Source organism: Parastagonospora nodorum, assembly GCF_000146915.1.
Source record: "Parastagonospora nodorum SN15 chromosome Unknown scaffold_5, whole genome shotgun sequence".
NCBI classification, from domain to species: Eukaryota; Fungi; Ascomycota; class Dothideomycetes; order Pleosporales; family Phaeosphaeriaceae; genus Parastagonospora; species Parastagonospora nodorum.
This window is the reverse complement of record NW_001884553.1, coordinates 1,006,259-1,033,832: the sequence shown is the minus strand read 5'-3', so window position 1 is coordinate 1,033,832 and position 27,574 is coordinate 1,006,259. Positions and strand designations below refer to the sequence as shown.

Below are 27,574 nucleotides of genomic sequence, written 5' to 3'. Positions count from 1 at the left end.
AGGATGTGGATGGGGGCTAGAGTGAAGGTGGGCTGGGGACAAAGGAGTAGCGTGGGGTGGGTGAAAGGGTGGTGTGGTGGTACAAAAAGGGCGGGTTCAGCCTTGCGGGGGAATGGGGAATGGGCATGGATGGAAGAGAGTTTGGGAGATACTGAATATGGTAACGAGACTTGCTTCTGAGGTCTGAGTATTCTTGACGCTTTTTGGCATACTTCTTGCGTTCCGCAATGCCTGTCTTTGGGCGAGGTAATCTACTTGTTTCGCTAGCATGGCTCTTCACGCGACCGGATAAGTTGGGACATATCATCGATGTACTACTAACTGCAGTGTTGGAATGCAGGGCGATATTAGCCAACAATATGACGCGGCTACCGACCATGCACTGGAAGCGACTAGTACAATGTCGTGAGCGAACTGGGACATGCTGAAGCGAGCTGTGCCAAGTGTCAGCAACTAGTCGCAGCAAGACCGAATGCGTCATACAGCAAAACATGTATCATTACTTTGCGGGTGAATCAAGAACGTTCGCGGTTAATGAAAGGAAAACTAAGTTTATTGGGGTATCAAATTGAGCCTATGGAGAAATGCTTTCGTCTTGTCAATGCCCCAACGAACACCTGTTGATGTCCGTATTCATGGAGCTCAGCAAGACGAAGCCGACATCTAGTTCTTGTAGGAGGGTGGCAGATCGTTTGCCTGACCCTGGGCAGCCTGTCGTGCCCGCCTTCGCTCCCTGCGGTCCATCTCCCTCGCCACCGCCTTGGCGAGCTTCCTCCTTTCCTCGCGCTCCCTGTTCTTGACGATATCCTCACGGCTCTTGCCAGTCCAGGTATGCTTGAACTCCTTCCAGAACTTCTGCTTGAAGGTCAAGGTCTTGTCCGCCTCCTCGTCGGCCTTGCGCTTCTTGTGGTCGTCCTCGTCGTCGGTGTCGAGGAAGTCGGATTCATCCTCGTCGACGAGACGCTCAGACTCGAGTGCGATGGCGCCCTGGTTGCGGGCTTTGTCCCAGGCTTTGGTGCGCTTGTATGCGACGCAGGTCATGATGGACGTGAGGAGTACAAAGGGCATCGACAGGAGAGCCACCATGAAGATGCCCAGGGCAAGGAGGTCTTGGAGGTCTTCGTCCATGATGGGCAACAAAGGGTGCAGTGATTTGATAGGTTTGTAGGTGTGGCTTTGCAGTCGTAGGGGGTAGGGGATGTAGAGGGTGTGGAAGGGGTATGATATAGTTGTTCGGATTGGCATTCGCCACCCGCGTGGCTGAGCTGACGACGTCAAGGGGACCTGGTCGCGAGTCAGGCCTGTTGACATGTGACGCGACCAATGACTTCGGGAATGTTCTTCCCTCCGCATGTTCATTGGCCAATCCTGTCTGTCCTTCAACACATACTCCGTGCTTGCCTGTCTGCCTTCACGATGCAGCCCGAGCAGATATCACCTTGCGTACGGCTCAATGTGCCATCACCTGCAAGATTCATGGGTTGTAGGGATATGCACGCCGCAAACTACACGCGCACGCGACGTGCTTCACGCAAACTCAACTTGCTAGACCTCTCGTGTGCGTTTTGAATGCGAAATGTGCCCAAAGGTATACTCACATTGCTCCGAGCGGGTTTTCTCTCTGGCCCGAAACTCTTGAAGTCAATCCTAAATCTCTCTAGCGATATATGTACATCTTCGTTCTTCTTTGCATGTTTTCTAATGATCGTGTACATGATAACTCCACATTCACCTTCACCTCCGCTTTGCGTTACGCCGGGATAAGGTTTACCCACGTCTCTGCCGCTCTCACCTGGACTCGAGCTTTCTGTACCGTACTGCACACCTTTCTCGCACCCAGTCAAGGTCGACCCGTCAACCAGAACCTGACCATGGCTATAGATGCGCCTTCAACGTGTGCGGTCTGCGAAAAGCCGGCCTCGGACAAGTGCGCGCGCTGCAGGGCGTCGGCTTACTGCAGCAAAGAGTGTCAAGCTGCCGACTGGAAAACCCACAAGACCGCCTGCGCCGATTTACAGCTTGCCACGATTCTCGAGCGGGCTGCCGATATTGTTCATAAGGCTTACCTCAACTTCCGCGAAACCACTTGGGACACAGTCAACTCCAAAGTCGAGATTCGAGACGATGAGGTCGTGGTGTACGACGAGTTCGAACCACATCCTTCACCGCTGTTCATCCCATTCCCGAACCATCTGATGAAGGACGAAGGTGTCAAAGAGGCTGTGCTTACTTTCGATACATGCAATGAGCCTCTTGTTTACATGGAAGAGCTCTTTCAGCAGCTACTCCACGGTAAGTTTGAACTCGAAGTGTGGCCTGGATGTTCGACTAAAACAAGCTAGGCTGTGCTATCAAGATCCAAGAGGTGGGCATAAAACTCAAACCTGTTCCTCGCAAAACCACGGCTGTCTTCATAGATGGCACGGTGCGCACCAACTGGCCGGACAACATCCACGAGGTGTTGCGCGTTACCTCGACGAAGAGCGGAAAAACTTGGTACATCGACATCAGCGGCGGACAATACGGCATAACTCGTACCTTTTGGACAGCCAAAGAATTCTACGCCACGTACGTCAAGACTATAGTGTCAGTTCTTCCCTTCGGTTCCAACAAGAAGAAAGTAAGCGACGGAGGTCAATGCCCTGGTCTCGCAGGCCTCGTATTGCGAAAGACTATGGAGGCCTCCACTCTTATCAGCGAAGCTATCGCTACTTGGACCAAGGCAAACAAAATCAGTCTATCAGCCCTTGTGAGACTACCTTCGGGAACTTTCGAGAGCGAGAAGGAAGCGCTCCTAACAGCTTTGCACCAGCCGGTGCGAGACTTTGTTCTCGACTCGGACTTCACCAAGCAGAAGGACGCCGCCGCCATCGAGCACTTGGAGCACAACAGCGGTCGGCCCCTGACGGAGAAGCAGAAGAAGCTTTATATTGGCCTTTTGCAAACGGCAGGAAAAGGAGCCAAGCTGCGACTTCCCGCCTTTTGAGACAACTTGGCAACTACATACAGTTAGCACTTTAATGGATGCACACGAAACGGACAAGATGTACATTTAGCCCAACTGTTCTTGGGCTCGTGTCTATGCTTTCAAAATCGACTGGAGAAGGTGCTTAAAGCCTATCAAACGGACGGGCATAGTGGGTACACGTCTTACACGTAGCAGAGAATTTCAGTGCAGTAAAATGGTATAGGTATGCGGATGGTGGCCACCATGGCCTCTTTCCACTTCTTACATATTCCAACTTCTCTATAATCCATCAGTTTACTACATCTGTGTCAAATGTCTACCATCTCCATTCGTAACGTTTCCTATATCGCCTGAAGCCTTTTGATGAGGCGAATTACAGCCAGCCAGTTCTCGCCTTGGCAGAATTCGAGGCTGGTAGTCTGCATGTGATTCCGTACAGTAATCGCACCTTCACCTCGTCTAGTAGCAGTTCCGGAGAAACTTTTCACTTGCGCTACTACAACTTTGCAAGCCGTTTGATTCTTCTCCTCCACACCACACCAAACAAAAGCCGCGAATTCGCGCTCTGCCTCAGTATGGCTCCAGAATCTGTATCCAAATGCCAGGTTTGCGACAAGCCAGCGACAAGCGTGTGCGGCGGCTGTCAATCTGCCACCTACTCGCACTACTACTGCAGCAAGGCGTGTCAGAAACAAGACTGGCCTTACCACAAGACCTCCTGTATCGACTTGAAGATTGAGAGGGTGCTCATCCGGGTTTCTACAATCCTACTGGCAGCTTACCTCAAATTCCGTGAAAACACCTGGAACATGCCAATCATCAAGGTCGAAGATGGCGGCAGACAAGAGCTCATCATCCATCGCGGCAGCGACAACGACAAGGACTACTTCCTGCCGTTCCCGGCACACTTGATGAAGACCACCGAGATCAAGAATCAAGTCCTCTGCACGTCAATGTGCTCAGAGTCGATTGCCTGGATGCACGAAACCATCGCCGGTCTCCTATCAGGTAACATCCATCCACCCTCCCTCCCAACGTCCTCAACTCTACCTAACAAACTCTCAAGGCCTCAACATCACCATCGAAGAACTCACCACTACCCTCTCATCTGTCCCGCGCTACACCACCATCTCGCACCCCAACAGCCTCCGCCACACAAACTTACCCACCACCTCCCACGCCCTTGTACGCATAACTTCCACCGAAACCGGCGCACAGTGGGCCATCGACCTCGCCAACGCTCAGTTCGGTATCGACCAGCATCTCTGGCGCTGGGCCGCGTACAAAGCCGCATATATCACGCGCGTCGTCAAGATATATCCGTTTGGCACGCACAAAGAGCTTATGCGCCGCCAAGCCCAGGTGTGCGACTTGGACTGCGGACTTGTGGGCGAGGTAGTTGCACATATGGATAGGGCGGTGAGTGCGTGGCAGGAGGAGTTCAAGACGCCGTTGAGGTTTTTGGGCTCGATGGGTGAGGGGCCGACGGCGAGCGCGGCGGCGAGTTTGTTGGCGTGCATGCAAGGCGTTGTGTCCGGATTTATCCGTGAGAATGACTTTACGGAGCGGGTGAGGAGGAGTAGGGAGTATGAGGCTGTGCATAAGGGGGTGAGAGAGAGGAGAGATGGGGGAGGGTTGTGGGTGAGTTTTGTGAAGGAGAGGGAGGTGTTGGTTGGGTGAGGAAGGGATGAGTGCGGAACGAGAGGGCGCGGATGAGTTTTTGAGGAAACTTGCAGAGGAACTTGAGGGTGAGTATTGAGTGGGTTTGGCTTGGGGTCTCGTTGGTACGTTGCTGTATGAGAAACGAACCTCCGTTTACTGACGGATTGAATGAGTTTAGGCTGCTTAATGGATGACTAGACGTGCTGAGCAGCATTCGACGAGTACATCTCTGCATCACTCTTTTCCCTCTGCTTTCTCCACCTCCTTCTTGCTAGCCTCGCTCTTCCTCTCACTTCTCTCCACGCTCTCCTCCACATCCCCATCAATACTTCCCTCATCCTCATCCCCTTTCGCCTTAGCCATCTCCTCATCCTTCTCCCTCCACATCTCCATCGCCACCTCAATCAGCTTCTCCTTCCCCACTCCCTCCAGCGCCTTCTTCCCATCAAACCTCTCCCCCTTTCCCTCCCTCTTAACCTCCCCCCAAACCCTCTCCTGCTCCCTCTCCATCTCCTCCCCATGCCTCCTCTCCCACCTCTCCGCGTCCCTCCTCCTCTTCCCCAACTGCCCCACGCCCTCCATCCACGCCTCAACCGCCCGATTCCCCACGCGCAATATCTTATCCGCATGCCTCATGAAGTCCTCGTCCGACTTGCGCATAACTTTGGGTTCCAGCTCAAGTTCTTCCTGCCCATCGCCTTATCAACAGTGTCGTGAAAAGGCCTGCATGCCCCCCGCGCTCAAATCGCACCGCATACCATCCACCCCCTTGGTCTTGCTCACCGCCGCCGTGTACCTCGCCAGCGAACCAAACGGCAGCACGAGAAATTCAGAATCCGGCGCGATGTACGAGCGCGCAAAGTCCAGCCAGTCGGTGGCCGGCTCGAGTTTGGCGTATTGCGGGCCCGACAGGTGGATGGCCCATTGGCGGTGGGTCAGGGTGGAAGTTACGCGCAGGCACCAGAGGGGATGGGTACAGGGTTGGGTGTGGGTTTGGCCGGTGAGGAGGGATGTGGTCGGGTGGGAGGGGTCGAGGCGGAAGGAGATTTCTTCGAGGGTGACGGACATGCCTGGGGTTGATTAGATCGGAATTGAATGGGCGGGGATCATGTATACCTTCGAAGACTTGCTCTATCAGACGCGTAAAATGCGCCGTGTCTAGGCACGAGCCTGTGCAGAGTACTTGGACGCGTGTGGTTGTGTCTTGAAGAGGTGGGATGCGGTCTGTAGGGAATTTGGACCAGTATCCGTTCCAGCGGTCGGTTTTGAGTTCGTCGACGATGATGACGGGTTCGAGCGTGTCGTGGTTGGGAACGCCGGCAATGGGCGTGGTCCATGTTGTTTCGCGGAAATCGAGAAAGGCGCTCCAGAGGATGTAGAAGACGCGGAGGATATAGTCGGCCTCTTGCTTTTTGACGGCTGATACCGCATCAGGCGCTTCTGGGAGTGCTTCGTCGGGGCGGAACGTAGGTGCTGAGCTGATTGGGATAGATTCCATTACTTTGCGCGGGATAAATGGCCACATGTCGGCTGTGATATTCAATGGTGTTTCTGGGGCGGATTCTGGGTCCAGTCTTTCTTGCTCCAGTTGCAGGAGTCTGCCATGATATTTTTTGAAGATTTCCACCGCGCCAACTGGAGCTCTAGGAGGTGCCATGATTGTGATGGATGAGATGAGATATGGAAGAGAGAAAATCTTCGACACAGGCGTTTACCGTTGTTGTTATGTTGCGGGTCTGCTTTCACCATGGCGACCACGCGTAGAGACTTCGCCTGAGCAACACCGCCGCACTCCCGCAAACGCTTCAACGCGCAGGCGATCTCCTAAAAAAGGTCGTGATGATTGGCGTACCGAGGCCCTGACCCAGCAATTCTGTTCTATCAAGAACACTAGAGACCGCCTCTTGCTCTACTGCACCAGCGCCCGACCGGATGGGTTCTACACCTTACCTCGCAGTTTTCTGAAAGACGAAGCCTCGAAAGAGATGGCGCCCATTGAGGGTAAATGCTCCGCATTCTGCGCTTTCTTTGTAGGCATACTCAAACAGATGCTCAAAGGTGCGCCGGCCGCAGCAAATAGAGACAGATTTGCTAACGATCAAAACAGGCACAGATGCTGTGATAGAGGAAGCAACCTTGATACTCAAGACACCTACCAAGATGGTCTTGTCGTCACGAAGAGACTGCTCGCAGACCGCCCCCACTTACCGCACGACGTCTTCGAGGTCAGCTCCGCCGCTTCGACCCAATCGTGGTATATTGATGATACGGGTGCACAGTTCAGCATCCCCACGACATGCGCTACTACCGACGAGTATTTGGCACATCGTGGTGAGCGCGTGAGCTTCGTCACTCCAGTTGGTGCCTTGGAGAACCTCTACGAGAGGCTGTGTGCACTGCCCAATCTTACTGGTCTCCTGCATTCGCAGCATCGCGAAAGCGTCCGCGCTGTCAGGAGCGAGATCGACCTGTGGAGCAAACGCACGAATGTGAAGTTGCCAGCTCTGCTTCGCCTCCCAGACGAGAAGTATGCTGCACAAGAGAAGGAGCTGCTGGGAATGGTTCGCCGTTCGGTGAAGGGTTTCGTTTTGCTCTGGGTGGGACCGTAAAGCAGAGGTTGATGAACAGGTTCGGTGGGGTGAAGCAGCGCACTTGGAGTCTTATAAGCTCAGCCAGGCCATGTCCGTGGAGCACGAAATGCTCGCTAAGAGTCGCATGGCTGATTGGTCGGGCATTACTATTGTAAGTGTCTGAGGCACAAGGCCAAGGTTGAGGCGAGGAGGGAATGGCACTGTATACATATAGTTCACTTCAGTCTTACGAGCTTCTACTCCTCCAATACGGATGGGGTGTATGAGGTGTAGAAGAAGAAGAGTAGCATATACCCGGGTGACGAATTAGGTCTAGAGCAGCTCAGACTTATGCAGCGCAAAGGAATTATGTCACGTATTGGCTCGCAGCATGCGTGAAATTCAAAAAGGATATGTAGTCCCCTGTGAAAAAATCAGAAAGTATAGGAAAGGAGAGGACGTGATAATGTTCATTTCAGTGTGGTATAAGGATGTAAGTCAACAATGTCGGCCAAGCTCGCGCTTGCATTTTTGACAGCGTCAACGGGGCATGAAACATGAATAGCGAAAAGTGAAGATGGGAGTGATATTCGACTACTGGAGAAATCAGGAGAAAAAAAAGACCCGGATTTAGTTGACACAATAGAGCTTACCGTCAGCGACCAAATTACTATTGGAAGATCTTGCACCTTGGGACCCACACAATTATGCGGTCATAAACTGTGACACCCAAGGGCTGTATGCCCGAGGAGATCCTGGGTCCAGAGCCTGGCTGCTCCGCATCTCAAAGTACCACGGAGCCAAATTACATGCTGTGCTGTCCAATGTGGTCAATATGGCCCACTCATTCCTGGATTAAACTGAATTTATTCAGTGAGAGCCTGGATTACGGTCTTCCCGCACAGGCGCATTCAACTCGCCAAACGTACTGGTTGTCGCACAGGCAAACAGGATCTAGAGCGGCCCTTTTCTGCCAGCAGCTGATCGGTCTGCGAGAGTGGGCGCACGAACTGAGGGCGTTGGGCCAGATGCGAGCCAGGATGCAACTTGTGTGCACTAAGTGGCGATTCTCGTGGCGCCAGGTCCTGTATTTTTAGGTGTGAGACCACAATGCTGCTGTTGTAATTCCGGGGGCTCGGGTCTTGAGCGGACACCGTCTTAGGCAATTTTATGAGACTGCTGCGGACACCGTCTTAGACAAAGTTGTGGCGCTGCAGTGCTATGGTCCAGATTATATTAGCACGGCGATGGCTGAAATGGCCAGACGGAGTAGGTTGTGAACAGGTATGACGGGCCCAAGAGTCTGGCTAGGCCACGAATGTGCGTCTCTTCTGATTCCTGAACACCTTTACACCGACTTAACCAAGCAAATTTCACTTATGCCAGACGCAAAGCAACAGGGGGCGCAGGCGATTGGACCACTTTTCGGCAGGTGGAATGTGCGTATATCTGTAAATCAGCGCTCATTCTCTTGGGAACATCCCGTATCAGATAGACAAAGGGCAGCTGTTTCATGATGAGCATGACCATGCAATGTTTCTCCATGTCCGATTGAGCCCTCCTTTAGTTCGATATGAAGGAGGTGCGGAGTTCGGATCTGGTCGAGTCTGCAGCTTGTTTCGAGTATTCAAACAAAGGCCGGCAGCGTCTGGAACAAGCCTTCAAACGTACGGAAAATAGCACCGACAGGCATCTGAGCATGGGTATCCCAAGAGTATAAGGTCCAGACCGTTGCCAAGCCCTAGGATCGTGCCGCAGGGTGACCACGGGCACAAATGTCGTCATCTCGACGCGTACACGAGGATGAGGTTGCAGGCAGGCAGGTGGGTACAAAAGTGATGAAGTGAGGTGATGTTTCTTTGTGTGGTGCCTGGAGAGAGAGGTAATGATTGTGATCGGCAGGACCTCGATTTCGCCAATCTGCAAGGCGATCTGGCTAAACATGGCATGCTCCCGCGGAGCGCCCTGTAGTGAAGCGTGCGAACCATGGTTGATAGGACGGTCTAGTATTATTGCACCTCTGGCTGGCTGGAGCTGCGATCCGTTCTTTTGGCGCTACGGATTATTTCACAATGTCGACACGTTCTGTCATCGGTCCGGTCAGCCTTGCCTAGAGTGACCAGGCAGACGTGGCCCGCGACGTTTTATCCGCTGAGCAAACGTGTGACTGAGAGCTCGCATGGTGCAGAACCTTGGATTATTGAATGTGGCTGCGAGCTAACATGACTGCTGTCAAGAGTTCCGGTCCCTGGCGGTGCGCGCAGACGTGCGCGAAAGGGCAGCTGGGCAGGGACGAGCGGTGACAGCCTTCTAGGACGGAATCTGGTACTGTGGAGGCCGCTACGTTCGGAATCTGGACATGCCGCATCTAGCGTAGTGGGATCGTGCTTTGGCACACACTCGGCAATCTCTCGCAGTGGTCATGATGCAGTGTTGTTCGTTTTGAGCAAAAATAGACAAAGCGAGATGGGGTTGTGAGGACAGAGCGTGGTGTTTTGGAGAAGGCGAGCATCCCCGCCCAGTGGGTGCGGGTAGAAGGTACGATCGTCAATCAGACAGCTATCAAAAGCGTGCAACACTGCAGATCATCAGTTGGACGAGATGAAGCTCATGGCGTGCGACGATCGTGTGCGTCCGGCTGGGTTCGAGACACATGCCACATTTGGCTAGAAAAGCGTACCACGGATTGAGCGGAGAAGGCTGGAGGGCTGGAGGGGTTCAAACCTGGACAGTTTGCTCAGAATCAGCACCATGTAACGTTACTCTGGCGAGAGGCCTCTGCGCCATACAGCTCGGAGGTATTTTTCTTGGTAGCGGGAGAGGCTGAGGCTGATTCGCCAGTGGGCATGGATAGTTAGTCACGGATATAAGGCCGAACAGGTGGCCTAGACCTCGCGAACATGACACGTTAGGTTCTGCATGACCATGGGATGGTAATCCGGAGTGGGAGGTCTGGCGAAGAGGAATGGGGAACGGGGAATGGGGAATGATGCTGGCTAACCTGGCTAAACCACGATGGCGCTGCAAAAGCAAGTTGTGGAAGTGGTATGGCGCAAGCAAACGTCCGGCGTGAAGCTGGACGGCTGAGTGTTCGGGATTCGTTCGTCCAGCACGGGCATGCGGCGAAAGGAGGCCCCGGCGATCGTCGATCTTTGCGGTGGTGTACGGCCAGGGCATGCAGTAGCACATGCGCGCTGTCTGGATCAATACTCGTACTGTCGATTCGGACTGCAAAGCTGCACTTGTACTGTTTGGTCGGCCTTGACAGAGCATGCGAGAGGCTGGAGCCGCTGACGTAGGCCTAGTGGCGCAATCTCGAGAAGTAATGTAGATGGTCGGGAGCAGGTCTCACGGCTGCGGTAAGCATGCGGGTTCCTGGCATGGAGAAGCAAGTCCATGTCTGCTTCGATGTCAGCTTCCACGCCTGCTTCCGCGTCCTCTTGTCTTGGTGTCGACACAAAAAACATGGGAAGATGGGTAGACGGGTAGCCAGAAAAGACGACATGGCCAGCCGTGTCTGTTCAAACGTCGCCAGCGGACTCTCGAGGAAGGAGCGATTGGACCAGGGGCAGGAGGGCAGGAGCTACCGGGGCTAGCGCTGCAAATCGTGGTGAGCCGAGAGCGTCCAGACTGTTCCAGCAAGCGTGGCCCACTCTAATCTGCTTACCGACGACGGACCAGGGTCCCCTCCAGACGCCATCCCATGCCCCATCAGAACTGCCACCAGCTCGGCCTGCGACAGCTTCAAACTCTGAACTTTGAAGCTTCTCAGGTCACCGCTCAGGAACGGGGACAAATGCCGCTGGGCACCGCCGCCTGTTAAGCAAATAGCGCATGGCCAGGCCGCCAGCTAGACGCACCGCCCATGCGTCGCCATCTGCCCCAGGGCCGAGTGCCGGCTTGCCAGGAAACGCAAAGGCCTCCACCGCATCGGTACGGTACGCGTTCTAGATCGCCATGGGGGCGTACATGCGGCCAGCCCTCTTATGTGCGACTCTAGCAAGCCCGTCTGCGCAAACCAACCATATCGCCGACTGCGCCTACCCTCCCTCACTTCCTCCTTCGTCCCGCACACAAACGCATTCCTCGCCCTGCCATTCTGCTCGCTTCTTCGTCCCCAGTTGGTCATCGCGCCCGCAACCGACAAGTCCGACACACGAACCCGTCTTCGTCAGCCAAGCTCCGACCCTCCTCGTGCCTGTCTTGCACCTTCTGAGGTCTTGCATTCCTTACATCGTGACTTGGCTCTTCTCCCACAACACATCACTCTCCGCCCCGTTACTGATCCATCGGGAGCGTTGCCCAAATACCCCCACATGGAACCGTAAAAGATGGACGGCCACGCTGCAATGCCACCTGATATAATTGAACGACAGTCGCTCTGTCTCGCCCAGCCCATGCCCGGCATGGTCGCACAGCCGGGCCAGAGCGGCTTCAAGGAGGAACTGGCTCGTATTTTCAACCCCGCCGAGAGCAATGCCGCCGAGCAACTCGTCGACCTCAAGGACGCTCTCCGCAGTGCCGACACTGACACCTTCTGGGCACTACTCACCAAAGGCCTCGCCGGCATCGCTGATGCCCAATATGCTTTCGTATCCAAACGGATTCTCGTCGACGACAAAGACATCCCCGTGGAGCTACCCCCAATCGGAGAGCCCGGAGCCTGCCTCATGGGAGAGGCCTTCTACATCAACGATGATTACGGCAACGGCCCTGGACATCTCAGGAACTTTAAATACCATGCATATGCCTGTCCATGTGCTTACATGAAGCACGACAAAATCTTCATCATCCCAGAACGACTCAACGAGTTCATCGTCAACAACCCCAACGACCTGATTATTCCCGGCGAGGCCTTTATGGGAATTCCACTATTCGCTGAAGGAAAATGTTTTGCACATTTCGGCCTAATGTGGGGGAAAGAGGGTGCTGCGAGGCGGAAGCTGAGCTGGGGCTTTCTCGAGATGCTTATGCACAGCTTGGAGGACATGATCCTGGACCGCGTACTGAGGGGCATCAACTTTGCACAGTCAGCTGAACTACCCTCGAACATATCAACAAAAATCGTTCCACACGAGGCCGTCTCGGTCGCTCAATCACTCAAACCTTACGCTAGGAGCCTATCCCACGAGCTCCGCACGCCAATGCAGGGTGTTGTTGGTATGCTTGATGTCATGATGGCCAACCTGAAGGAGGCTGCCGAAACTATGCACATAGATCCACGCACCAGAGAAGTGCTCGACACCTTGAAGGAGAACATCGAGGCCGTTCAAGGTCAGTAACACATCTCAACACCTGTGTAGCGGTATATTCCGAGAGACTATGTGCTAATCCATCCACAGACAGCTCAAGGCGCGCAGTCGAAGCAGCCGACAATGTAGTTCACGCTTATGATATGAACATGGGCGTACCTGAGACCCCACTTTCGCCACTGGACAAGACACCTGACCAATGGAACACCTTCTGGCGTGAGATGCGCCCTGACTTGATGATCTCGGGTAACAGCATGGCTCGAGCGCCATTCCGTGGTATGAAGAGAAGGAGAGACGAATGGACAGACTGCAGCAACAAGACGCGTGTAGCCAGGCCGGCTCGGCAACGGATCCGAGAGTCTTTCTCCGAGGAACCTCCCATGCGTAACGCCTCATCATGCCCCCCCAATACCGGATTCAAGGATGTTTCTCGCATGGAGCAGAGCTGCTCCCATAACACATCCTCAAATCATTGCGACTCAAGAGCCTCGCCGATGTTTGCCTCGGAACACTCCAAAGTACCTGGACTGCGACATGCAAACTTGAGGGAAGTTTTGCAGTATGTCATCAACGACGCCCTCAAGGTCGGTGGGCGGCCAGAATCAGCCGTTGCAGAAGCGACAGACGCCGGAGAGAGAATCGAGGTGCGGACGCGTAGTTCAAACGGTGAATCACACACAAAGTGGATCGAATGGACCGTGTCACCTGATGTACCGGATACGATCCTGATTGACGAGCGAGACTTGGCCAAGATGGTCTCCTGCCTTGCTCTCAACGCCATCAAGTTCACTCATGACGGTAACATCACCTTACATGCGACCCTGAGTGCCAAAGGCCGCTACATTGTCATTAACATCAAAGACACTGGCTCTGGGATACCAGCGGCATTTCTTCCCAACCTGTTCAAGCCTTTCTCCCGAGAGGATGACTCGACTACACGGCAGAGCGAAGGCCTGGGTCTCGGCTTAATGGTCGCCAAGGGCATTGCTAGGAAGCTTGGAGGAGATCTTTTCTGTCTCCGCTCGCACGTTGCCGGTCCCAACAAAGGCTCCGAGTTTGAAATGCGCGTTCCTCTTGCTCCAGGCGAAGTGTGCAGCCGGCCTTCAACCCCTTTCGGCTCACCGACTCCCTCCATCAAGTCGCGCATGTCGGTCGAACGAGAGGTTCCACGCTTGGACATCAGCCAAGCTCCAGTAACACCGCCGCTATCCAACGAGCCGTTCACTGAGCCGTCATCGGTTGCGCTTCACTCAGTGCCTGTCAAGAACTTTGGACTCCCGACACCGCATCGAAGCCACTCACCACCCCACCATCGTCGGGCTTTGTCTTCAGAAATGGACATCGCTCCCAAGGATCTTGCCAAACATCTTCCCCTCAACTTCCTTGTGGTCGATGATAACGCCATCAATCGACGCGTGTTGTGCAACATGTTGGGACGGTTGGGATACAAGAACGTCACAACAGCATTCAACGGCCAGGACGCCGTGGACACTATGAGCCGCAATGCCCAAGGTCCTGCCTCGGAGGCCATTGACGTAGTTCTCATGGATTTGTGGATGCCGCTTCTCGACGGTTTCCAGGCTTCAGAGACCATCCTGTCCATGCCCGAGTTCGTAGCTTCGGGCAAGAAACCTACCATCCTCGCCGTCAGCGCCGACGTGACTGACGCGGCGCTCGAAAAGGCAGTAACGAGTGGAATGAGCGGCTTCATCACGAAGCCATTCGTCTCTCGAGATATCATTCGGTTGATCCGAACATATTGCGCAAGCCAGGAGCATTGAGCTACAGATATCTTGACGATGAGGTACATAATACTTTGATTTTGCTGCATATATGCAGGGCGGCTGCAATTAGCGATTTGGGCAGCATAGAGCGTTTTGCTCTTCTTTGGCGCTTGGGCGGAGGCTTCTGGGCTTTGGTCTATCTTTGATACCCTCTGGACGATTCATGTCGGAACGATGATATAGGACGCGAAGTATAGCTGGCATATCTGCCAATACATAATTGAACCCACATAATTTCCGAAAAGTTTATTGTCTCAAGTGACTGCAAAATTGGCCTTGGTGAGACGCGCATGAGTGGAAGCTTCTCGAGATGCGCTGAGGCTCTGCTCCCCTGCAGATGGACATGGTCTGAAAACGATGATGACGCCGCAGGTGGGGGTGCGTGAATCGCGGGGCAGCTTCTCTCCGAACGGAATGCGCCGCGCTGCAAGCAGTCATCCATCATCCAGCCACTCTGTGCAACACCACACTTTTGGGCAGGCAGCGGAAATGCACGCAAGTATCGCGAGTGTCTGCAAACGAATAGCACAAGGTGAATTGAAACGTGCGTCGCAGAGGATGGTCGGTGAAAAGTCGTTCCCAGCTCGGCCTAGCGCTTGTGGCGGTTCCTGAGAGGACAGATTTCTTGGGGCTACTTTGTGAGAGAGAAGCCGAGTACCAGAAAACCGGCGCCGACGAACCGACCTCTCCAACCGCGCAGCTGTGATCCTTTCTCTTGATTGCAGTGCATCGTGAAGTTTCCATACGTTTCGCTCACTCTGACGTTTTCGTAAATACTGCCTCGGCTGGCTGTGGTTCGTTATAAGCTACATTGTCTTGGTACCCGCAGTATCAACTAGCTTCGGACTGTAACTTCAACCCTCCCACACCCACCACTCTTCTCAACCAATTCGACCGCAGATCCTGGGCACGGCAAGCAATTGAGCGACCAATACGCGCAGAATAAGTCGGCACGCTACTCGGTGGAGGATCTAGGAGGAGGCATGGAGAATGCATACACCAAGACGCCTGCAGAGGCGCTCAAGCATTTCCAGGTAACAGAAGAGAAGGGCCTGTCGGAGCAGCAGGTCAAGGATCTGCGCGCAAAGCACGGCAAGAATGGTATGTTGGCGATCACGAGATAACACCAGAGACAATGGGCTAATGCAAGGGAACAGCGCTGCCAGAAGACCCCCCAACGCCAATCTGGGAGCTCATCCTCGAGCAGTTCAAGGACCAGCTCGTCATCATCCTGCTAGGTTCGGCAGCCGTGTCGTTCGTGCTTGCCCTCTTTGAAGACGAGGAGGGCTGGACCGCATTCGTGGATCCCGCAGTTGTACGTATTTCGCATCTCGACAAATCCTTCCCAGTATGCGCTAACAGCAATTCCGCCAGATTCTCACCATTCTCATCCTCAACGCCGTCGTCGGGGTGTCGCAAGAAACAAGTGCCGAAAAGGCCATCGCCGCCCTCCAGGAATACTCGGCCAACGAGGCCAAGGTCGTTCGCGATGGACACATTACCCGCGTCAAGGCCGACGACCTGGTGCCCGGAGACATCGTCTCGGTTACAATCGGTGACAGGATTCCCGCAGACTGCAGGATCCTGTCTATCCAGAGCAACAGCTTCAACATCGACCAGTCCATCTTGACTGGCGAGAGCGAGAGTGTGTCAAAGGACACGCGCCCAGTCAAGGATGCGAGCGCTGTCAAGCAGGATCAGGTCAACATGTTGTTCTCTGGCACCACGGTCGTCACGGGACACGCGACCGCGCTGGTTGTTCTGACTGGTGGAAACACGGCTATCGGAGACATCCACGAGAGCATTACTTCGCAAATCTCGCAGCCTACGCCCTTGAAGGAGAAGTTGAACGACTTTGGTGACATGCTCGCAAAGGTCATTTCAGCTATCTGTGTTCTCGTCTGGCTCATCAACTGGCGCAACTTCAGCGACCCATCGCACGGAAGCTTCGCCAAGGGTGCCATCTACTACCTCAAGATTGCTGTCTCGCTCGGTGTTGCGGCTATCCCTGAAGGTCTGGCTGTCGTCATCACTACCTGTCTGGCTCTCGGCACGCGCAAGATGGCCGCAAGGAACGCCGTCGTCCGCAGTCTGCCATCCGTCGAGACTCTCGGAAGCTGCAGCGTCATCTGCTCTGACAAGACTGGAACCCTCACCACCAACCAGATGAGCGTCAACAAGATGGTTTTCATCAGCGAGAACGGTAACGGACTTGAGGAATTCGATGTCGAGGGAACCAGCTTCGCTCCCGAGGGTCAAATCTCCTTCCAAGGAAAGGCTTTGGGTAACCTGGCTGCGTCCTCCGCCACTGTTCGCCAGATCTGCGAAGTTACCGCCCTCTGCAACGAAGCTGACCTCGCATACGACTCCAAGAACAGCACCTACAGCCTCGTTGGCGAGCCTACGGAGGGTGCTCTGCGTGTCCTGGTCGAGAAAGTTGGCACTCCTGACGCCCAGCTCAACGCAACCCGTGCCAATGCCTCCCCCGAGCAACGCCTGGACTTTGCGAGCAAGTACTACAAGAACCAGCTGTCACGTGTAGCCACCTACGAATTCTCTCGCGACCGTAAGAGTATGTCTGTCTTGGTCAAGGATGGCAACACGCAAAAGCTTCTCGTCAAGGGTGCTCCCGAATCTGTCCTTGCCCGCTGCACCAACGCCATTGTTGGAAGCAACGGCAAGAAGGTCCCCATGAACCAGAACCTCGCTAGCCTCATCAACAAGGAAATTGTCGAGTACGGCAACCGTGGTCTCCGTGTTATTGCCCTGGCTACCGTTGACGACATTGGCTCACATCCGCTTCTCTCCAAGGCCAAGACCACCAAGGAATACACTCAACATCGAACAGAACATGACTCTTGTCGGTCTCTGCGGCATGTTGGATCCCCCTCGTCCCGAAGTCCGCGACTCTATCGCGAAGTGCAGGTCCGCTGGCATCCGTGTTGTCGTCATTACTGGAGACAACCAAAATACCGCCGAGTCCATCTGTCGCCAAATCGGTGTCTTTGGACCCAACGAAGACCTCACTGGAAAGAGCTACACCGGACGCCAATTCGATGATCTTAGTGATGCTGAGAAGATGCACGCCGCCAAACACGCATCTCTTTTCTCCCGCACTGAGCCCACCCACAAGTCCAAGCTCGTTGATCTCCTCCAGCAAGCCGGTGAAGTCGTCGCCATGACTGGTGACGGTGTCAACGACGCGCCCGCCCTCAAGAAAGCCGACATTGGTGTAGCCATGGGCTCTGGAACTGACGTTGCCAAACTCGCCGCCGACATGGTCCTCGTAGACGACAACTTCGCCACCATCGAAGGCGCCGTCGAAGAAGGCCGCTCCATCTACAACAACACGCAGCAATTCATCCGCTACCTCATCTCCTCCAACATCGGCGAAGTTGTGTCCATCTTCCTGACCGCCGCCATGGGCATGCCCGAAGCTCTCATCCCCGTCCAACTCCTCTGGGTCAACCTCGTCACCGACGGCCTCCCCGCCACCGCCCTCTCCTTCAACCCTCCCGATCACGACGTCATGAAGCGCCAGCCCCGCAAGCGCGACGAGCCGCTCGTCGGCGGCTGGTTGTTCTTCCGCTACATGGTCATCGGCACGTACGTCGGCGCCGCCACCGTCTTCGGCTACGCCTGGTGGTTCATGTTCAATTCCGCGGGTCCGCAAATCTCCTTCTACCAGCTCAGCCACTTCCACCAGTGCTCGCGCGCATTCCCTGAAATCGGCTGCGAAATGTTCAGCAACGACATGGCCAAGTCGGCATCTACCGTCTCCCTGTCTATCCTTGTTGTCATTGAGATGCTGAATGCGATGAATGCGCTGAGCAGTTCCGAGAGCTTGCTCACGCTGCCTCTGTGGGCGAATCCAATGCTCGTGGCGGCGATTACGCTGAGCATGGCGCTGCATTTTGCGCTGCTCTATGTGCCGTTCTTGCAGGGCTTGTTCAGCGTTATTCCGCTCGATGTTAGCGAGTGGAAGGCGGTCATGGCGATTAGTGCGCCCATCATGTAAGTTACCCCTTTTCCCCCCTCCCCCTCCCCTTCCCTCTCATGCCATTGTTAAGGAATATATTCACTAACGATAAATCAGTCTCATCGACGAAGTCCTCAAGTTCTTCGAGCGCGCCTTCTTCATCAGCAAGGGCGAGGACGTCAATCACGATGCTGCGCTGGAGAAGAAGAGGGAGTAGAAAAAGTGGATCGGGTGCAAAATGTATCATACATAGGGAGGTTTGCTGTGTGCATATAGAACAAGATGTAGGAGTTTGGCCCTCGCTGTCTGAAGTGGGGGCTAGAGATTAATTGATACGTTACTTCGTCTCGCGAAATAGCTAAATGAGTGTTGTTGTGCTTGTTCGTCATGGGTTGGGTCGTGTCATTTCACGCATGCATGTGTGCAATCGAGGATTTTAGAGACTGTCATTATCTCTCTGTGTAGGCTACGTTACTCGTACGTTCATGTCCGAAGAGATCAGCCCAAGGCTGCTCTTCGTGTCGACGGCCGGTACAACGCGTAGCTCAAGCGCCAAAGCGTCGATGGCTTTCCTCCAGGCCGAAGTGCCGCTCAAACGCCAACATTCGGTGAGTCCCTCAAGACCACAGTCATCCTGAAGCTATTCCCGGCAAACCATCTCGCGTGCTTCGGTCAATTCCTCCGAGCTATAGTATCCTAAAGCAAGTATGCGCGGCAAATCATCTTTCGTCCTTCTCCAACCTATCCTTACTGAAGCCTTAACCATCTCCAATCTGACCGTACTCAAGCCGCAGTCTGCCCGGCAGCCTCCATAGCACGCCTGACAATCTCCGCATTCGTGGGTCTACCGCGCTTCTTCGGGCTCGGAGAGACGCCGTCGACGACTGGAGTCTTGAGCTTCTTTGAGGAAGGGAGAGCGCCGCTCATCATGGGCTTAGCGGGAGTTTTAGACTTGGTGGGAGTCTTCAGGACACCGTTGGTGCCGGTAGTAGTCTTAGACTTGGTGGGAGTCTTGGAGCTGCCATTAGCAGTAGACTTGGGCTTCGTCGGAGTCTCGGGCTTGACAGGGCTCGACTCAACACCACTCGCCTTCAACCTCGCCAGCTCCTCCTTTCGCACAGCCCACTCCTTGTCCTTCTCCTCTTTCTCCCGCACCTTTTTCTCCGCGAGATCCTTCATGCGCTGAATATTCTTCCTCTCGGCTGTCTTGACGTCTTCTAGTCCGGCCCACTTTGTCGCGCCCTCTTTGATGCCAACAAACTCCATGCCCGTAGCGGTGCGCCTGCCAGTGAGGAACAGTCCGATGTCCACTTGCAGGAGGATGTGTCCGTTGCCCAGAACCACGAGATCCATGGTGTAATTGTCCGCGCTGGTCGTCAATCGGATAGTCCGGAATGACGCGTTGGGTGGGACCTCGAACGATAGCACGGTAAAACCCATCGGTCGCGGAGGCGTGATCAAGCGCGCAGTATACGTATTGCCGAAAAAGCCCGCGGGTTTCGAGATCACCAATTTGCGCTGCCCGAAGCCGTATTTGTCCGCATGCGTGTCGGTGTACTTTGAGCAGTAGATCTTATACGTACCCTCTAGATCACCAGCGGGCACGGGGATGCCAGTAACTACAGCGTTGTGCAGGAACTTCTCCGCCTCGACGGCGGCGGCGATGGAGACGTCCAGGGCGAGCTGGTGCGGGTCAATGAAGGAGGGTGTGGTCTTGCTGTTGGAGTCCTTCAAGGCGCGGATGTGTTCCTCATTTTTGGGAGTACAGCCCGTGGCGGATTTGAGGCATGGGAGTGGGCCGGCGGCGTCGTTGGCGGCGCGGAGCTCGAGATGTTGGTTCAGGTAGACCTGCTCGTCGATCATGTTGACGGAAGATCGGAAGGCGGCAAGGGTAGAGTCGAAGAGCTGAAGGTTAGCCTTCTGGTTGTCAATTTTCTCAACCTTCTCCTGTGCGACTGGCGCTAAGAATGGGTTCGACGTCTTGCTAGTGACAGGAGTGGAAGAGGGCTTGGGCACGCGTGCGAAGGCCTCCTTGATGCTCATGGAAGAAGTACTTGAGACTGAAGACGAACGACCGCTACGAGGGCGCGGCTTAGCCTGGTCACTAAGTGGCTGCGTGTAACGCTCCAGGTTCGAAGTAGTGAGTGATGTCTGGCCGTAAGACTTCTCAAGAACTGCCTTAGGCTCTGGAAGTGCTGCTGGCGCCGATGCGGAAGGCTGACTACCATTGACTGGTTTCGCAGACGAGGCTTTGACAGCGGGAGCTTTCTTTGACTTGATCTGTCCAGCTGGAGCTGTCGTAGCCTGTGAGAGACTGGACGCGACGGTCTTCCTCAAAGGAGTTGTCTCAACGACCAGCACTTGCGGGTCGTCACGCATCTTCTGGGTACGATGTGGCGATGCAGCGGTGCTGGCTACCCCCAGAGAAGAATTGGACGGGAGCGGAATTGGCGTGTTCCTAGGCTCCTTGATGAAGGATGAGCCAGCTTTCGGTTTCCTCTGCTCGATGTTCGGGACGGGCTTGGGTGGATCGCCTTGGACCGTCGCGCTGCTCGGCTCTACCGTGTCGGCAAGTACCTGTTGACTCTCGCGCCTCTTTCGCTTCTTCTCTTTCTTCTCCTTTCTATCCTTCTTGGCCAACACATCCTCCGATGGTGTGACCTCCATGGCCGGCTCAACGGGAGCACCACCCATCTGCTCTTCTTGCAGTGGTGCTGCTTCATTCTCTGAGTGCTTGCGCTTAGTCTTGGCCTTCTTCTTCGCAGGAGCCTCAGTCAAAGGAGCTGATGCCTGAGGCGAGTCGAAGTCGGCAACCTTCCTGCCAATGGCAGCCTCAAGATTCTGGAAATACTCGCCGCCGAGGACAGTATCCTCTGGTGCTTTCGAAGAAGTATCGGCGGGGACTTCGCTGGCGCGTTTGCGCTTCTTGGCAGCCTTCTTCTCAGACTGCTGGGCTTCAGCTCCATCGCGATCTTTCGTCTTCTTACTGCTCTTCGGCTTCTCGATGTCTTTCGCGGTAGTTGCTGAAGTGGCATCAGCCGATGGAGCGATTTCGATCACCTCGTCCTCGACTGTTGCGTTGAGTGACCTCTTTTTCTTCTTCTTAGGCTTGGATTCATCCTCATCTTCGGTCTCAGTTGCCGCTGCATCACCAGGCGCACCAGATGCCGGAGCCGTTTCTGTATTCTCATTTCCTCCTTCAGTGCCCAGAGAAGCCTTCTTCGTCTTTTTCTTGTTCCTCTCAGACACATTGGGCGGAAGCGGAATCGGAGTCTTGCCATTGGCATCAGCGCCAGGCCTCTTGCTCTTCTTGTCTTTTTTGAGCTTAACGGATGCTAGATCATTGACAGTAAGGGCAGCCTCCGCGACTACCTCCTTGGATGCAGGCTCAGGCGAGGCAAAGCTCTTAGTATTGAAACTGGGACGCGGTCCTGAGGGTGCTGAGCGGTACATGTTACCCGGCATTGGATACAGGCCATTAATGCGCGACATGCTTGCGATGAGCGACTTTCGCGCGCGTCAATGATGGCGGGGAAGGCGCTTTACTGTTTGGTGGCTGTTAGCAGCGGTGTGTCGAGACGGTGGGACGGGGTGTTTGGTGTTGAAGAGGAGGGGAGAGGCGCCGGACTAAAAGCTGTAGGCAAACGATGGTGCAAGGAAATCACGGTCACGCGGGGCATGAGCTGATAAGTGAAACGGCAGAGCGCGCGGTGAAGGTGAAGCCGGAGCGCGCAGGAGCTTCATTCACCTTAACTCAGCACACTGAAGCACGTCTGAGGAAATAAGCGCGCGAACTGAGGCCGTAGACAGTACCCGCTCTCACTCTCATTACGCGTGGGATGTTTACCTGAATGTGAGAATCTCACAATCACCTAGGTGACACAACAGCAAACAAACATGGCTGACGACTTATGCGCGAAGACCTCTGCGCGCGAAGACGAGGACGAATCATTATGATGATACTCAATGATGGCGGCATTTGAAGGAGCTGCGCATGCAATCAATAGGAGGCATGAGAGGAGGCACGAAGAGTAGGTACGAAGCGGAAGGTGTTGTTGTATCGAGCGCACGGACGCTAACTTCATCGCCCCCGTTTGCTTGACGACGATGCGGTATGCAGTACCTAGGTAACATGCACTTCACGAACACTTCTACAAGATTGGCTATATTATAGAAGATCGAGTGTAGTGTCTGAATAGAGACCATGGCTCAACATTGCCTGAGAATGCTTCAAGTCACTGAACAGAAGGGAGTGTAGTTGGGCAAATTGGATTCTATCAAAGGAAGATTTAGGTGTCGAAACTGATATCCGTGTGAGACTGAGCGTACTCGAAATTCCCGATACACAACGTATCCAAGTCTTCATCCTGATCATATCGACGTTTGTTCGACGCGTGTCCAGTTCGCAATTCTGACTTCAATCAATGTCGATCAGTCGCTCGAACTGGAGCTGCCATGAGCCCAAGTCCTTCTGTCTCTTGTAAGTTTTCTTTATTCCAAGAAAGGTGAACAAGTCTGCGTCCATCTCTCCTCCCCCACTTTCTGTTTCAGTCACTTCCATCCATATGCGCGCCCACCAGCTCGACGACAGTCTCCATGAGGGGCAGAATCTTGCATCCGCTATCCAGTTGGATAATCGCAAGTGCTGGCATGTGTACCTTCACAAATCCTTTGGCCAGGAATGTCAAGTTCACGGACACATCTGATTTCGTTTCGAAACAGCGCAACTTGCATGATATGGGCTGAGTGTGAATATGCTTGGGTAGCGCTACCGCCACGATATCAAAGGTGCGCCGGCCAATGTCGATGTAGATGGTAGAAAGGCCGTCGACCGTATGGATGTACATGTGGCCGCCGGGTGTCCAGCGGGCTTGATCCCAGCAGGTGGCGCCTTCGAGGTCCTTCCAAAGTTGGGTGGAGGTGAGCTCCCAGAGGCCACGGGAGTGGATCCCAACATAGGTATTCTTGTACTTCTCGTTGCAAGTACTCGGTAGGTGCTCATGTGCTACCATGTTCTCCGTAATTCTGTGGGCTGCTTGGACCTTGATCTCGAGTCGCGCTTGGTGCTCGAAGGCTTTCTTTTGGAGGGCTAGTTTGAGCGATATCGCAGAGAACACCTCGCCGGACGCGATGCACCTGTTCAGAATGAAGTAACGATGCTGTCTCCATATAATGAGGTGTGCATCAGAAGCTGCTCTGGAGACTTGCAAGTCGGCCTCTTCCTGTTTGTCGAGGCTCGTGTTCTTGACAACAGAGGTGCCTGTGCCAGTCGCGGCGGTATCTTGACGCTTGGGGTTCTCGTTGGAGACGGTGAACTTGGTTAGAGCGGTATGGGTGACGGGAGCCTTGGGTGCACGAACTGGAGGCTTCGAGCCGATTGCAGAAAGCACCTCGGAACAAAGCCAAACCGAGTCTGAGAAGTCGTCGCGCCGCATAGCTGATGTGTAGGAAGGTCTAGGAAGTCTTCAATCTCATCCCACTCCACCCTCTGCAGCATCAGCTCTAAAGACACGGGGCCCAAGTACCAGCTCTTAGACAAGCCTCGTATGGCCCTATCTGCGAAACCGTTACGCAGATATCGCTCCGAAATAGCTAGCTGGCTCTTGACGCTTCGGAGGCTTGTTTGTTGTGAAGAAACCTGCTCTCGTGTTCCATTCTGATTTATGGTTAAGCCGCTCTGGGTGAACTTGTTGGTACCCTTTCGTTCACCTCGGAGGTGGAGCTGTAGTTGTAGTCTTGCTCCGGCCCTGTCTCGTGCAGACTCGTCGTTGCTTTGTGTGTCGCTATACCATTGTTCAAGCGCGCGCTTTCGTCGCAGGAGTGCCACAGCAAGCACCTCCTCTGTCGCTTTGTCTTTCTGCGAGGCCATCTTGCTTTATGCTTTGACGCGCAAAATTGCGCGATGGTAGAATTATTGTGGTGTTTGTGGCCGCAGGCGGAAGTTGAGACAGTAAACCCTGGGAGCCTAGCGCGCCTTGGCGAGTGAGTGTTAAGCCACGGGTGTATGATGAATGTCTTTGTTGTTATCTTACAATGTCTCCTCATATCCCTCACTCCCCTTAACTTCGGTAGGCAGACGAAGTGGAATGGTGCGCGATGACTCAAAGCATATACGTAGCAGATAGGTTTTGCATCACAGAAGAAGTAGAGGGAGGTGGTATGTAGACTTGATGGCTGTGAGGTACCGCAATACTCTTCCCTATCAAGTACTCTGCTTAAAACTTGCGACCTTATTAGAGAATATCCAGTAAGTTATACAACAGCCTGTATATCTTCAAAGGCTTATTAGACTGTGACAAATCCTTGAGGAGACCTTGAAACTAGACAGCCTTAGATATCGCTATGATGTACTGTTTACTATAGTGCGCGAGAACAGGCGCGCCCAGACAACGAGCTCTCAATGTCCCACTGCCTTCACCATTCCTCGTTCCTCCTCGATCACACCAAAGTCTTCAACTCTGTCATGTTGTAGTCCAATTAGAATGTCCTCCTCAGTCGGCGTGTCTTCCTCCCACTGCCTCAGCAGCGTAACATTTTGCCTTCTGGACAATTCTTGTCCCTCTCTCATGCTTAGGCAGGTATACTGGATCCTCCCCGTTGACTCTGTAGATGTCCTGTTGCGCCGTGGTCGCGCCAGCCTTATCGTTATTCCGCTTGCAGGTATTGCAACGCTCCTTGCAGTCTCCCAGATAGATACGGTAAGTGCGTATGTTGCGTTGGGAGTTGTAGTCGTTTGCTAGCGGCGTTTCGTGTGGGCACATGAGTAGACATGGCCTCGGCATACCACGTTCGGAGTTTGTCATCTCGAATGCGGTGGAAACGATCTTGTGAGGGATCTGTGACTGAGGGTCCCAACTGTGACGTGCAATGAAAGTCCGCTGGTGTGTCGTACGCTGCTCGTTCATCAGAAGCTTTTGCAACGTCATTTTGGTCTTCCATCTGCCCGCCCACTGTTCGACGTCTGCACCTGTGAAAGTCTTCTCGCCTCTCAGTATCTGTGCCCACCTCTCAGTCGCAGTCTGAGCCCCATATCCGTTTGTACGCGTCTTTTGTTCTTCCAGCTTCGCAAGCTTTCCACGGTGTTTCCTTATGATAAGCAATACATGCAGCCGGTCTTGAGCGGTGAGTCGAGTGTTTAAGTCGTTGGACCGTGTTTCAGAGAACCACTGGCGGAGACTGGCTTCTCGAACCTGGAGGAAGCGCTCTTCACACGCTTTGGTTGAGTCAGCCATGCCGTGGGTATTTGTTCAAGAAAGTTGAACAGGTGTGATCAATCGCTAGTCTTCGGATACGGGATTCGTTTTTGTAGAGAAGAGGTGCATTTGCGGCTTGGCGATCACATGCGTGAAAGCTAGGTGACAGTGAAAGCGGCCCTAAGACAGTAGAAGAACACGGAAGGTCAGGGTAAGAGGCACTTTCGATTTCAAAAGTTGTTATGATAATTTGGTACGCCAGAAGTAGTATGGCGCCAATCAAGGTTCAGTGAGGCTATTCATCTGCTATTATGTCACGACCACGGTCCAATCTCATGTCTCCACCCACCGGTCCATCCTTGAGCTGTGTTTATCTTCGGTGACATGGTTGCCGGGTTCACCACGCATCCCCTGTCTTCAGTCCGCCTTGCCCATGAATACTCCCGCGAACTCAACGAGCTGCCCGTGAGCGCGACGAGGATCACATCCATTATCCATCTTGATCAAGTGAGCAGCCGGAAATACGACCTGGACATGACCACCTTGGAAGAATCTCAACCTGACCACAGCTTCTTGCTTTCTGTAATGGTCGCAATGTTGAGCCAAAAATTCCAGAGACTCGCTGTTCGTGAAGAGTGGCATGGTGACTTGGGGTGCAGTGAAGGTGCTGGCGCCAAACTCAACAACGACTTCAGCTTGGAATGTGTTCTCTTTTTTGCGAGGGGCGCGCAACTGACGGATGCGAAGGTATCCTCCAGGAATCCAGCCAAGCTGGTCCCAGCTGTCTCCGTCTTGGTAGTAGTGCCAGAGCTTTGTTGATGATAGCTCCCATAGTCTATCCGTAGGAAACTCCTCTGTATCAAAGGCAGTACCGCCAAAGTCAGTAATACAGGTTCGTGTGTCACCATCGAGGTGCTTCTCAGTGATCCGTCGCGCTTCTTCCACCTGTATTTCATTCGCCGCCTGAACTTGGAACCCTTTCTTTTGGATCGCGAGTTTGGTGCTATAGACAGCTTGGAGGAACCCTTTGCTTTGGAAGTGACGTCGCATTGCACTCTCGTGGTGCTCCCAGATCGAGGCATGTTTCTGATGAAACTGTTTCGGATTTCCAGTAGTGATAGCAACGTCCATGGAAAGCTCATTCTTGACCAGAACTTGTGACTCCGTCGACGGCATCCTCCCAAACGTCCTGGGTGCAGGATGGCTGGAAACTGGCATTTCGGGAGTCATGTCATCGTCATCGTCATCATCATTGTCGATCGCGAGACCACTTGCGGCTTCAGCCAGGGTGGATGATGCATCATCGTCCAATGGTTTCCTTTCGACAGCTTCAGATCCCAGCCGTCCTAGGCGGGGCAAAGCCTGCTTTTTGGCCGGACGTCTCGCGCGTGAGAGATCTTTGTTAGCTTTTGGCAAGCTTCGGTCCACGTCTGTGTTCCAAATCTCGCGAAAGAGAGGCAAGTCTCTGACAATCTCCAAAGCCCGGTACAGCCTGGACATCTCTTTCTTACGTTGCTTCTTTCCTCTCTGGTCGGCTGCCTCTAGCGACTGTATTGTCTCCCCCAATGCCAGATCAAAGACAGTGCGCTCAGGATCGGATAGTCGGCTCATGATGATCTCTCGGGTCCTTTCAGCGTCGGACCACCGGCGTAGTTTCGCGTCACGCGTTTTCTTCCGCTGATCTATTTTCGCTTTTCTTCTAGCGGCTTTTTCTGTAGCTGCCGTCGCCGCCGTAGTACCGTAGAACAGCGGACCAGTCGGGTAAGGAACTCCAAGGTCATGAACCGTGTTGTCGACTTCCATGGAGTCAGTCTCGTGTTTGACTTCTTTTCCGTATCCTTTAGCGGCACCCTTCCCAAAAAGTCCAGATGTCATAGGCCTCGGGCCTGTCTCCATGTCCTCACTCTTCACCTTCGTCCCAGCTTCTCGCTTCCCACCTCCGAGTCCCTGCCCTCGCTCAACCCGCGCCATTCTTTCTCTGAGAGACTCGAGTACCATGCTGGGTTCACCTGTCATTGCAGGCGCCGCTCCAAAATCGACAGGACCTTCATCGATGGTTATGGGTCGCTGAGGTGTCCCCATCGACGGAGTCATATGCGGGTTGTTGCCCGAACGCGGCTCTCTCTTGATGCGCACCATCTTGAGCGTCGACAGCTAGCTTGTTGT

General features: G+C 54.0%; 14 protein-coding genes across 14 annotated transcripts; 7 read left to right on the top strand and 7 right to left on the bottom strand.

Moving 5' to 3' along the window:
* Positions 1-531: 531 nt before the first annotated feature.
* On the bottom strand, positions 532-1,169 carry SNOG_03832 (hypothetical protein). Its single transcript, XM_001794326.1, has one exon. It carries the CDS (start codon positions 1,126-1,128, stop codon positions 664-666), a length of 465 nt encoding a protein of 154 aa, XP_001794378.1. The 5' UTR covers positions 1,129-1,169; the 3' UTR covers positions 532-663.
* A 702-nt stretch (positions 1,170-1,871) lies between these two features.
* SNOG_03831 (hypothetical protein) lies at positions 1,872-2,986 on the top strand (the record flags this gene model as incomplete). The annotated part of the gene is made up of 2 exons (XM_001794325.1): positions 1,872-2,292; positions 2,343-2,986. The coding sequence occupies 2 exons, from the start codon at positions 1,872-1,874 to the stop codon at positions 2,984-2,986; spliced, it is 1,065 nt and encodes a 354-aa protein (XP_001794377.1).
* A 557-nt stretch (positions 2,987-3,543) lies between these two features.
* On the top strand, positions 3,544-4,648 carry SNOG_03830 (hypothetical protein; the record flags this gene model as incomplete). The annotated part of the gene is made up of 2 exons (XM_001794324.1): positions 3,544-3,976; positions 4,035-4,648. 2 exons carry the CDS (start codon positions 3,544-3,546, stop codon positions 4,646-4,648), a joined length of 1,047 nt encoding a protein of 348 aa, XP_001794376.1.
* Positions 4,649-4,864: 216 nt separating this feature from the next.
* On the bottom strand, positions 4,865-5,290 carry SNOG_20034 (hypothetical protein; the record flags this gene model as incomplete). Its single annotated transcript, XM_001794323.1, has 1 exon — positions 4,865-5,290. The coding sequence occupies one exon, from the start codon at positions 5,288-5,290 to the stop codon at positions 4,865-4,867; it is 426 nt and encodes a 141-aa protein (XP_001794375.1).
* A 169-nt stretch (positions 5,291-5,459) lies between these two features.
* Positions 5,460-6,155, bottom strand: SNOG_03829 (hypothetical protein; the record flags this gene model as incomplete). The annotated part of the gene is made up of 1 exon (XM_001794322.1): positions 5,460-6,155. One exon carries the CDS (start codon positions 6,153-6,155, stop codon positions 5,460-5,462), a length of 696 nt encoding a protein of 231 aa, XP_001794374.1.
* A 460-nt stretch (positions 6,156-6,615) lies between these two features.
* SNOG_03828 (hypothetical protein) lies at positions 6,616-7,239 on the top strand (the record flags this gene model as incomplete). Its single annotated transcript, XM_001794321.1, has 1 exon — positions 6,616-7,239. The coding sequence occupies one exon, from the start codon at positions 6,616-6,618 to the stop codon at positions 7,237-7,239; it is 624 nt and encodes a 207-aa protein (XP_001794373.1).
* Positions 7,240-7,309: 70 nt separating this feature from the next.
* SNOG_03827 (hypothetical protein) lies at positions 7,310-7,487 on the top strand (the record flags this gene model as incomplete). Its single annotated transcript, XM_001794320.1, has 2 exons — positions 7,310-7,372; positions 7,446-7,487. The coding sequence occupies 2 exons, from the start codon at positions 7,310-7,312 to the stop codon at positions 7,485-7,487; spliced, it is 105 nt and encodes a 34-aa protein (XP_001794372.1).
* Positions 7,488-11,034: 3,547 nt separating this feature from the next.
* On the top strand, positions 11,035-11,528 carry SNOG_03826 (hypothetical protein; the record flags this gene model as incomplete). Its single annotated transcript, XM_001794319.1, has 2 exons — positions 11,035-11,138; positions 11,201-11,528. 2 exons carry the CDS (start codon positions 11,035-11,037, stop codon positions 11,526-11,528), a joined length of 432 nt encoding a protein of 143 aa, XP_001794371.1.
* A 3-nt stretch (positions 11,529-11,531) lies between these two features.
* On the top strand, positions 11,532-14,465 carry SNOG_03825 (hypothetical protein; the record flags this gene model as incomplete). The annotated part of the gene is made up of 2 exons (XM_001794318.1): positions 11,532-12,474; positions 12,543-14,465. The coding sequence occupies 2 exons, from the start codon at positions 11,532-11,534 to the stop codon at positions 14,231-14,233; spliced, it is 2,634 nt and encodes an 877-aa protein (XP_001794370.1). The 3' UTR covers positions 14,234-14,465.
* A 754-nt stretch (positions 14,466-15,219) lies between these two features.
* SNOG_03824 (hypothetical protein) lies at positions 15,220-18,500 on the top strand (the record flags this gene model as incomplete). Its single annotated transcript, XM_001794317.1, has 5 exons — positions 15,220-15,337; positions 15,394-15,551; positions 15,599-17,109; positions 17,162-18,044; positions 18,145-18,500. 5 exons carry the CDS (start codon positions 15,220-15,222, stop codon positions 18,319-18,321), a joined length of 2,847 nt encoding a protein of 948 aa, XP_001794369.1. The 3' UTR covers positions 18,322-18,500.
* Positions 18,501-18,998: 498 nt separating this feature from the next.
* SNOG_03823 (hypothetical protein) lies at positions 18,999-21,707 on the bottom strand (the record flags this gene model as incomplete). The annotated part of the gene is made up of 1 exon (XM_001794316.1): positions 18,999-21,707. One exon carries the CDS (start codon positions 21,705-21,707, stop codon positions 18,999-19,001), a length of 2,709 nt encoding a protein of 902 aa, XP_001794368.1.
* Positions 21,708-22,762: 1,055 nt separating this feature from the next.
* Positions 22,763-23,650, bottom strand: SNOG_03822 (hypothetical protein; the record flags this gene model as incomplete). The annotated part of the gene is made up of 1 exon (XM_001794315.1): positions 22,763-23,650. One exon carries the CDS (start codon positions 23,648-23,650, stop codon positions 22,763-22,765), a length of 888 nt encoding a protein of 295 aa, XP_001794367.1.
* A 1,056-nt stretch (positions 23,651-24,706) lies between these two features.
* On the bottom strand, positions 24,707-25,447 carry SNOG_03821 (hypothetical protein; the record flags this gene model as incomplete). The annotated part of the gene is made up of 2 exons (XM_001794314.1): positions 24,707-24,951; positions 25,000-25,447. 2 exons carry the CDS (start codon positions 25,445-25,447, stop codon positions 24,707-24,709), a joined length of 693 nt encoding a protein of 230 aa, XP_001794366.1.
* Positions 25,448-25,825: 378 nt separating this feature from the next.
* SNOG_03820 (hypothetical protein) lies at positions 25,826-27,547 on the bottom strand (the record flags this gene model as incomplete). The annotated part of the gene is made up of 1 exon (XM_001794313.1): positions 25,826-27,547. One exon carries the CDS (start codon positions 27,545-27,547, stop codon positions 25,826-25,828), a length of 1,722 nt encoding a protein of 573 aa, XP_001794365.1.
* Between the last annotated feature and the right edge of the window lie 27 nt (positions 27,548-27,574).